Source organism: Oncorhynchus mykiss, chromosome 5 (assembly GCF_013265735.2).
Source record: "Oncorhynchus mykiss isolate Arlee chromosome 5, USDA_OmykA_1.1, whole genome shotgun sequence".
In the NCBI taxonomy this organism is placed as follows: Eukaryota; Metazoa; Chordata; class Actinopteri; order Salmoniformes; family Salmonidae; genus Oncorhynchus; species Oncorhynchus mykiss.
The window spans coordinates 55864955-55875783 of NC_048569.1; the positions used below are offsets into that span (position 1 = coordinate 55864955).

Sequence of the window (10829 nt, forward strand, 5' to 3'; positions counted from 1 at the left end):
ACATTGTTGATGGATGAGGTAAATTGTCATACCGTACTTACCTTGTACTGTCCCTGAAATACATTTAAAGCACTGGGATTAATGCCAACTCTCAAAGCTGGATCCTTCGATCCCCAGGTGGATATGGAACGATGCACAACCTATTGTTACCCGAGACCCTCTTGACCCATTGTGGATTGTCATCTTGTGGATAGGACCTTCAAGTTTGGTGGGGGTGCTAAGTGTAAAGCAATCAATATCTACCCTGCAAATGAAAATGGGTTCCTTTGAAAGTTCCCAGAATTGCCTGGGATGTTGCTAGAATGTTCTTGTGATATTCCCGAAGGTTGCACCAAACATTACAATGTTCCGCAATTTACAAACGTGTTAGTTTTTCTGAAGTTCATAGCATATTTCTTTTAGGCTTAACATAATATTCCATTGAAGTTCACCTTGTCTTGGAGTTCCTTAAATGTTATACTTTAGCAATAAGTCCTTGAGGAGATGTGGTATATGGCCAATATACCACGGCTAAGGGCTGTTCCTAGGCACTACGCAACGCCTGGACAACCCTTAGCCGTGGTATATTGGCCATGTACCACAAACCCCTGAGGTGCCTTATTGCTATTAGAAACTGGTTACCAGTGTATTTGCAGCACTAAAAATACATGTTTTGTCATACCTGTGGTATAATACCTGTGGTCTGATATACCACAGCTGTCAGCCAATCAGCATTCAGGGCTCGAACCACCCAGTTTATACCTAATTCAACATGCTCAGCATGCACATTTATAGCTCAATACATAACAAAGCGGAGTAGTATACATCTCCATTGTTTCTAGATTTAATGGCAATTCACGTTTGAGGACTGTAATTGTAGGCCCACTACACGGTGATATAGACATAACCAGTCAAACATTTGGACACCTACTCATTCAAGGGTTTTTCTTTATTGTTGATACAGCAGTCAGAATGAGTCGTCTAATGCTCCGTTGTGTTGACTCTCGCCATTCATTCATTCTGGTGCAGCGTGTCAACGTATCTCTCTTATCAGCTGTTGTCAAACACCTGAGTTGGAAAAGACCGGTGAATTCTACGAGATCAGATCAGAGGAACAAGAGGAGAGTGAGGCAGGAACTGTTTTGTCAGTGGGCCTCTAAAGTAGCACACACAGACGTACTCCCAGCTGTTCTAATATCAATAGATGGCTTGGCTGTATTCCAGGCCTCTTCCCAGCCTGACTTTAGATCAGTGCTTAGGGACTTAACTTTTACACGCAACCATTCACACACTAGACACACACTACTGTTCCAGACCTACCTGAACTCAACCATGTTGTTCCAGACCTACCTGAATTCAACCCCATATTGTTCCAGACCTACCTGAACTCAACCATATTGTTCCAGACCTACCTGAACTCAACCCCATATTGTTCCAGACCTACCTAAACTCAACCATGTTGTTCCTGACCTACCTGAACCCAACCATGTAGTTCCAGACCTACCTGAACTCAACCCCATATTGTTCCAGACCTACCTGAACTCAACCATATTGTTCCAGACCTACCTGAACTCAACCCCATATTGTTCCAGACCTACCTGAACTCAACCATGTTGTTCCTGACCTACCTGAACCCAACCATGTAGTTCCAGACCTACCTGAACTCAACCCCATATTGTTCCAGACCTTCCTGAACTCAACCATATTGTTCCAGACCTACCTGAACTCAACCCCATATTGTTCCAGACCTACCTGAACTCAACCATATTGTTCCAGACCTACCTGAACTCAACCCCATATTGTTCCAGACCTACCTGAACTCAACCATGTTGTTCCTGACCTACCTGAACCCAACCATGTAGTTCCAGACCTACCTGAACTCAACCATATTGTTCCTGACCTACCTGAACTCAACCATGTTGTTCCAGACCTACCTGAACTCAACCCCATATTGTTCCAGACCTACCTGAACCCAACCATATTGTTCCTGACCTACCTGAACCCAACCATATTGTTCCTGACCTACCTGGATGGTTCCTAGCCTATTCTTTGGCATATGACACAGAGTAGAAGCAGTGGAATGATGGCTGACTGCCTGAGATTGGGCCCCTGGTCAAAGGTAGTACAAAGGGGAATAGGGCGCCATTTGGGACACAGACTAATTATCTCCCTTACATAATGTCCACGCCCCTGGGTTTCCAGGTGAACTCCATCCACGCGGCTCTGACTCGCTGGATGATGAACCTGCTCCCCCAGATAGTGCCGGACCACTGTGACGACCGGGAGCGAGCCCTCCTGCCGGCGGGACCCCACACCACCGTCATCATGGAGGTTTTCCCTGGCGCCAAGAACCTCTCCCAGAAACTGAACAACTTCTCCAAATATGCCGCCATGTAAAGCTACTGAACCAGTTCCTGGAGTTGGTCGATAAGGCCTCCGCCTCCGGCACATACGCCCCGCACCCAGACTTTCTATGTACAGCATGCTAACAGGGGTCCTACCATTATCAGTGTTTTGCACTCAAGGATGTGAACGCTAAGCTCTCTCTGTGTGTGTGTGTGTGTGTGTGTGTGTGTGTGTGTGTGTGTGTGTGTGTGTGTGTGTGTGTGTGTGTGTGTGTGTGTGCGTGCGTGCGTGCGTGCGTGCGTGCGTGCGTGCGTGCGTGCGTGCGTGCGTGCGTGCGTGTTTATGCTGCTCAGAGGGAGTGTGGCGATTGGACGGAGTCCTGTCAGATCCTGTTGTCTGACGTGAAGGGCAGTTCCGTGGAGCTGTGCGTCACACTGAACTGCATCCCCCATTGCCCAGCATATGATCTCTAGTGAGCCTGTGATAATCCTTTTACTGTGGTCCCTCTCTACCTTGCAGTTAGCCACCCAAAATGAAAATACCATCCCACTAGGCACTGACGCAAATTCAGTGATTTTTTTTACATTGTATTTAGGTTAAACATTTTCATTTCACAATTGATGAATTCTTTCAAATCATCAGGAAATAATATATACTATAATTATTTTGTTGAAATGACGTGGATTCAACCAGCTTGCAACCAGTGGGGGTGTCATTTGAACATTTGAAGCATCACAGGTTTTTGGTTGATGTGATATACAGAATAATGATATCACTAGATGAACCTAGCTGCAGTGTAGCAGTGTATCCACTAGAGGCTTTTGAAGAAGATGAGGTGCAAAATGAGAGATGAGGTGCAGATCCAATTAACTGAGTTTACATGGTGACCAATTAGCTGAGGTCACATGGTGACCAATTAACTGAGGGCAGTCACATGGTGACCAATTAACTGAGGGCAGTCACATGGTGACCAATTAACTGAGGGCAGTCACATGGTGACCAATTAACTGAGGGCAGTCACATGGTGACCAATTAACTGAGGGCAGTCATATGGTGACCAATTAACTGAGGGCAGTCATATGGTGACCAATTAACTGAGGGCAGTCACATGGTGACCAATTAACTGAGGGCAGTCACATGGTGACCAATTAACTGAGGGCAGTCACATGGTGACCAATTAACTGAGGTCAGTCACATGGTGACCAATTAACTGAGGTCAGTCACATGGTGACCAATTTTCCAAAGAATACTAAAAAGATTTGCAACAAAACTAGCCATGTTCAGTATCTGAGAGGTGCTCAACAAATAATAATAATAATTATTATTATTAATATTAATGATTATTATTATTACTGTACTAATTCTAATAATGATTATTATTATTCATGCTAGTCATTTGCATCTTCCAGCTCTGCGGTGAGATTTCCCCTAGGTGCAGATCTAGGATCAGCTTCTCCTAACCGTAATCATTACTTGGGAAATGCTAAACTGACTCAAGGTCTAGGCCTAGGGGCAACTTCACCCTTCACTTATTTTCATTCAAAATGAATGAAGTCCAGAGCCAGAAGTACACTATACATACAAAAGTATGTGGACACCCTTCAAATTAGTGGATCCGGTTATTTCAGCCACGCCCGTTGCTGTCAGGTGTATAAAATCGAGCACACAGCCATGCAACCTCCACAGACAAACGTTGGCAGTAGAATGGCCTTACTGAAGAGCTCAGTGACTTTCAACGTGGCACCGTCATAGGATGCCACCTATTCAACAAGTCAGTTTGTCAAATTTCTGCCCTGCTAGAGCTGCTCCAGTCAACTGTAAGTGCTGTTATTGTGTAGTGGAAATGTCAAGGAGCAACAACGGCTCAGCCGCAAAGTGGTAGGCCAACACAAGCTCACAGAACAGGGACCGCCGAGTGCTGAAACGTGTAGCGTGTAAAAATCATCTGTCCTCGGTTGCAACACTCACTACTGAGTTCCAAACATCCTCCGGAAGTAATGTCAGCACAATAACTGTTTGTCGGGAGGATGATGAAATGTGTTTCCATGGCCGAGCAGCCGCAAACAAGCCTAAGATCACCATGACCAATGCCAAGCACCGGCTGTAGTGGTGTAAAGCTCGCCGCCATTGGACTCTGGAGCAGTGGAAATGCGTTCTCTGAAGTGATGAATCACGCTTCACCATCTGGCAATCCAATGGACAAATCTGTGTTTGGCGCTACCTGCCCCAATGCATAGTGCCAATGGTAAAGTTCCAGTGAAGGGAAATCTTAACGTTACAGCCTATAATGACATTCTAGACAATTCTGTACAGGTTGGGGAAGGCCCTTTCCTGTTTCAGCATGACAGTACCCCCATACACAAAGCGAGGTTCATACAGAAATGGTTTGTCGAGATCGGTGTGGAAGAATTTGACTGGCCTGCACAGGGTCCTGACCTCAACCTCATCGAACACCTTTGGTATGATTTGGAATGCCGACTGCAAGCCAGGCCTAATCGCCCAACATCTAGTGGAAAGCCTCCCCCGAAGAGTTGAGGCTGTTGTAGCAGCAAAGGGGGGACCAACTCAGCATTAATACCCATGATTTTGGAATGAGATGTTCAATGAGCAGGTGTCCACATACTTTTGGTCATGTAGTGTCTTGTTAAATAAAGGTTAAATAAAATGTAAAAAATATATAAAAGTGTAGGTTGTGGATCATCGACTGCAGTTTTGGAATTTGTCTGCAATACCTATTGTTGACCAGCAGGTGGAGGCGGAGGACCCATGGAGTGCTCACTAGCCAGCTCTATTATCAAGCTGATAGGCCATGATGGTAACATCATTGAGCAAACCCTCGGGGCAGGATACTATTCAGCTGGATGGGGTCCTGTGTGCCTTGTTTCATTGTGAAAACATTGATGTAGCAAGACATGCATTCCGTCCAAATCTTCTTTGTTTGGCCTCTGGCAGACTGGAGTCATGGTGGCTCATCCACACACAGCAGAGCCTTTGATGCCCTGGCTACAGTGGGGATTCTGCAGCACAAGTTACTGTAAGTTATTGGTCTTTATTGAGGGCTCACACTCCCTCAGCACTCTGTATCTCCCATCGAAGGATTATTACTGGAGTATTACATTAAAAACACACACACACATTTGGTTGTCTCTTGTAAAGTGCTTCACTTGCACTCGTAATAGTTTTTCACAAAAGCCTTTTCCGCAACTATAATGTACACAACTGTATACTTAATTGTGTTTGTCAGTTGTGTGTGTGTGTCAGTGGGGTTGAGACCCAGGCCCAGAGTGCAGAGGAGCGGGCCCTAAAGCCAGAGGAGGCCCTCCAGGCAGCGCTGGAGAAGATCCAGGATCTGTAGAGACTGCTACAGGGCAGGCCCTGCCTGGAGGCCAAAGGTAGGTCAACACCGAGACACACCTCAGTGCTAGGTCAATACCATAGGATTGTAGGATCTTAATTTGAGCTAGTTCGCTAACAGGGGGCAAATAATCCTGCAGCAACAGGAAATGTGAATTATTATGTGGATTATAATTACTGGACATTTTTGTAGGGTTGATACATTTGACACAAGGGGAAATGATGTCTTGAATTTCAACGTGGAAATGACAAACTTCAGCCTTTTTAAACCTCAAATACACTACACGTTTTAAGTCTCCTGCTTTGCAGGAAGGTTCTCCTGCAGCAGGCTGATCAAATTAAGATCCTACATCTGTAGGACAACACTGTTGGATTTGGGATTTGGACACTCATCTATACAATTTGCATTGCAGTGAGCAAGAAGTCTGTGGCAGTGTTTTTTTTAAGTCAAATGTGTCAACCCCTGAACCCAAAACAGTGAGTCAGAGGCCTGAGACTAGCCCCAAACACACCAAGCCCAAGAAACACTGAACCTTGAAAACAGTACAGTAGTTTTAGAGGTAATGGGAACTCGGCTCCCCTGTATTTGACAAATGAATGCACAGTGAAGTCTGAGGAGCACATGTCTGGGCATTCAACAGTATTTAATCATTTGTATTTTTTGTTGTTGTTCTGTCATTTGCATGCTATTTGTTAAGCAATCATGTCCTACAGGCTTACTGGTAAGAATTTGTCACAATTTGTTCTTAACTGACTTGCCAAGTTAAAGGTTGAAATAAAAATACAAACATTTAAATGGTGTGAAACATGCTGTATGGTTCCTTTTTTTAAACAATATTATTATCATTATTATTGATTTATTATGGACCCTATTTACCCTCACACTGTCTAAATTTAGGTGGTGTGTGTCATCAGTTTATTGTATAAATGATACAATAAAAACACTCATCTCTATACTGACTAACATTACTTTACAGACGAAAAAACGAAACAATCACCGAATAAGATTTACACACTTCTTCAATCTGATATGAGGGGTGCATATCAATAATCTCAAGTGGCCTCCTCTGCTTCCTTCACTTCATCAGCACTGATAGGAAAGAACTGGAGTGGCAGAATCAGGTTCCCTGGTACCCACCACACAGCTCTTTAGACCAGTGCAGCCACTTCAGACAATTGAGAGGCACCCGAATTAAGATGCTTCCCTTTCTCTCTGTCTACTACATCATCGGCGAGTCAGTCTTCCGCTCCTCTTTGGTTTCTCCCCCTTTTGGGATGGGACTGGCTGGAGCCAGGTTTGGAGCTGGGGCGGGTAAGGTTAAGGGTGAGGGGTCACAGGGCAGGGTGAGGAGGTTCGAGGGGAGGGTGAGGACCAGTGCTGGGCGTTCGGTGCGGAGGGTGTGTAGCAGCTGGAGGAGACGGAGGTGGATGGCGGCCGGGGAACCAGAGAGGGAGTCCAGAGATGCCTTCAGAGCCTCGCAGGCTGCCCTCTCTCCCTCTGCTGCAATCACCTGCAGAACAGGGAGGAGGGGAGCCTAGGGTTAGAGGTCAAGGGTCCCAAGTTGGCAACGCTTGTTGTTTCGCTTTTGCTGTTTATCCTACCTTCCTTCTGACATGCGTTCCTGCCAACGCACGCGCACACACATATACGTGTGTGTGTGTGTGTGTGTGTGTGTAGGCTTGAATGGGTTAAATACAGAAGACACATTTCAGTTGAATACATTCAGTTGTACAACTGACTAGGTATCCCCCCTTTCCCATTGTACACATACACACCAAAAAAACTGATGACATACCTTGATTTGGGCTTGTCTCTTAGCCTCAGCCTCTGCCGCTAGGCTTTGCTGCAGCTCAATGGGGAGAGAAAGATCCTCTCTGAAATGAACACAGTGAAAAGCACACACACACGTCAGCAGGTGAAGACACAAGTTGACCATTCCAACATGTACCGTGTTCTTTAAACATTCGCTTACGACACTCGTTGCCTCGTCTTGTTTCGGAAATGTTACAAATGCCTGTATGTAAATGAGCCACCGATGAAAGTCTTACATTTCTGCTCTCTCCACCTTGATCCCCCACTGACAAGCTACAGAATCGATAGCCACCTGTAGATTGAGATGTAAAGAGCAGAATGATTCATACTCCACCATCCATTCACTCACAAAAATTCCTGGACAATCCATGTGATTTTACGCCGCTCAATACCAAATTCCACAAATAACCATTGTCAATATCAAATATCAATATCCCACCTGGGTTCAAATAATATTGGAAATAATTTAAAATACTTTGTCTGTGCTTGATTGAGCTTGCCTGACTTAATGGAACAATTAGATAGTCCAAACCCTACCCATTTGGCATTCTAGGTTAGAGCAAAGACAAATTCAAATAGCATTTGAACCCAGGTCTTGTCAATATACAGACCATTACAAATACTGTACAACAGGTTAGGTACCTGGATCTCCTGGGCGATTCTCTTCCTGTCCAGCAGGATGTGGGTGAAGTTGTGGTGGGCAAGAACATCTCTGTCTGCCACCTGTACCAGGGCCTGCAGCACGGCACTCACACCCGACAGGGCCGTGCTGCACAGAGCCACATTCTCTATACGGTAGTAACACACCGCGCTCAGCTCCGTGCTCACCAGATCCTTGGTCACCACCTGGACACACGCGCACGCATGCACGCACGCACGCACGCACGCACGCACACACACACACACACACACACACACACACACACACACACACACACACACACACACACACACACACACACACACAGAGGAAGAAACACACACATTGCAGCAGTAAAAGATTCATGCTCAGAGGAATTTTGGGGGGAATATTTGATTGAATAGATTGTAGTTTTTTCTGTAGGCTGTCAGAGGAGTTACCGTACCGTGTGAGCTGGGACCTTGAGCATTTTTAGACGGATGTCCACTTTCTGGAAAACATCGAGTAGTGGGAGGTAGAAAAGTAGACCTTGGTCCCGAATGGACATACAGTAGAGAGAGATTGGAGGATATTTTTTTACACACGGTGTCATGGACACGCACAGTTTGATAAGCATGTGGGCTACAGGGCTTGTTCACAGGACTTGCGCTGTGTAAAATGTTACCAATTGCCTTTTCAAATCCATTTCAGAAGTTCTGAGATTGTTTGATGCATGCCTCGTACCTAGCCCAAGACAATTCTTTCATGTTTGAAAAAACGTGCCAGACGTGACATTTTCCTGTCATACCATTTTATGAGTAACCCCCTATGTGTCCCTAAGACAATCCCATTACGCTTTAAACACTATGAATGACTCATCGAACGAGTCCTCAAGTAATACAATAACAAGCACAAACCTGGTCCCCTGGGTCTCCCTCGCAGTAGGTGACCCAGTCTGAAGATCACAGCTCTTTCATGCTCCCTCACAACCTGTCAGTCAACATAGTGACGAGCTGTCAATCAAGACTTTGCCATAACGGAATAACACACAGACAGACAGCCCACTGTGTCGTTCAATGAAACATAACAGATCACACATTTTCACTCCAAAGTTGATACTATTCTTACCAAAAAAAATGGGGGTGCTAAATCCTTGTAAATGTCGTCATTCACCAGATACTGTGCCTTCATTCTACACTATAGAAATCTACCATTTGGTGAGTGATGTCCAACTCTGCAATATTGCTTGAACATTTTTTACACAGTCATCATCACGTTGTTATACTGTGTCATGTGAGTGGCAGGTAGCCTAGCGATTAAGAGAGTTGGGCCAGTAACCAAAAGGTCACTGGTTCGAATCCCTGAACCATTCTGCCCTTGATCAAGGCAGTTAACCCTCAACAACAACTGCTCCCCAGGCACCGATGACATGGATGTCAATTAAGGCAGCCCCCCGCACCTCTCTGATTCAGAGGGGTTGGGTTAAATGCTGAAAACAAATTCAGTTGTGCAACTGACTAGGCATCCCCTTTCGTTCTGTGTTGTCTATGTAATGGAGGTAGAACATCCTTACCTTCACACAGAACCAGATGGAGATGGGAAAGAACAGAATGACCAGGGTTAGAGCCAACACCATGAGTAGCCACTCACACACTCCAAGACTCCTCGGCTTCACGCCTGGTGATGACAAATATCAAAGATATCATCATTTAAAATCAAAGACCAGGTCCCATATTCAAAAGAGTCTCAGAGTAGGAGAGACCCCCCCCCCCTCTCTCTTATTCATTATGACTGAAAAGGTAAAACTGTTCCTAGACCCGTATTCCTACTCTACGATGCTTTGCGAATAGGGGTCCAAATATTGATGTTTAGAAACATGTTTTACCTTCCTCCTGCCATTCACTCTCTAGTAGCGCCATGAACTCCTCGTTCTCCTCTCCCCTCTCTTTCTCTCTCACATTATCCACATCCACAACAGTAGACGTGGACTTGACTGGCCTGTCTATCTCTTTATCCGCCTCTTCGTTGGTCTCTGCCTCCCGGGTATCCCTTTTTGGCCCCTCTCTCTTCTCATGTTCCTCAGGGAGCCTCACTGTCTTGGTGCCCTTGTGATGGCGGCCCCTGGAAGTCGGAGACCTAGAATGTTCTCTTTTAGCCACCCTCCCTGCTCGCGGAGTGCGGCGAGGGGAAGCTGACTCCGGACGTTTCTCCATCCCTCTTGGAATCTCTGTGATGAGAAGAAGCATCCAACCCAAAGCTAGTGGTGGTTTCAACTGCCCTTCTCTTCCTCAGCCGCTGTCTTTTGCTGTTTATCCTTCCTCCCTACTGGCGCCGGCTCTCGCATGCACACACACACACACACACACACACACACACACACACACACACACACACACACACACACACACACACACACACACACACACACACACACACACAGTGTAGGCCTATAACTTGAAACCCTATTAACATGACATAGATAGAAAAACTGTCATCTTTTGGAAAGGCATTTGAAATATAAGTTGTCGTTTTTGTCCTGTTGACATCATAGCCAGTAATGTGAGATGAATATGTGAGGATTGTCATTGGAAATAAGACAACCTTGTAGATCTGTGTGCTTGGGGAGTCACTGTTGGGAATGTGCAGACTCAGATGTTTGTCTCTTTTCCAAAAAGCTGATCAGTCAGTTTCCCCATATTTTTCTGTACAGGAAAGACA

The 10829-nt window shown here is 45.5% G+C and overlaps 1 protein-coding gene across 1 annotated transcript; it reads right to left on the reverse strand.

Moving 5' to 3' along the window:
• Positions 1-6245: 6245 nt before the first annotated feature.
• nphs2 (NPHS2 stomatin family member, podocin) lies at positions 6246-10438 on the reverse strand. Its single transcript, XM_021603403.2, has 8 exons — positions 9997-10438; positions 9685-9788; positions 9029-9101; positions 8578-8660; positions 8135-8338; positions 7729-7784; positions 7476-7554; positions 6246-7190 (listed from the first exon to the last, which is right to left on the reverse strand). Exons 1-8 carry the CDS (start codon positions 10355-10357, stop codon positions 6900-6902), a joined length of 1251 nt encoding a protein of 416 aa, XP_021459078.2. The 5' UTR covers positions 10358-10438; the 3' UTR covers positions 6246-6899.
• Positions 10439-10829: the final 391 nt, after the last annotated feature.

Excerpts from the sequence above, each read along its gene's own strand:
- nphs2 (XM_021603403.2), bottom strand. The coding sequence starts at position 10,357 with ATGCTTCTTCTCATCACAGAGATTCCAAGAGGGATGGAGAAACGTCCG. Across the intron at positions 9,102-9,684 it reads CCATCTGGTTCTGTGTGAAG|GTTGTGAGGGAGCATGAAAG; the intron begins GTAAGGATGTTC and ends GTTGACTGACAG. Across the intron at positions 7,785-8,134 it reads GAATCGCCCAGGAGATCCAG|GTGGCTATCGATTCTGTAGC; the intron begins GTACCTAACCTG and ends CTCAATCTACAG.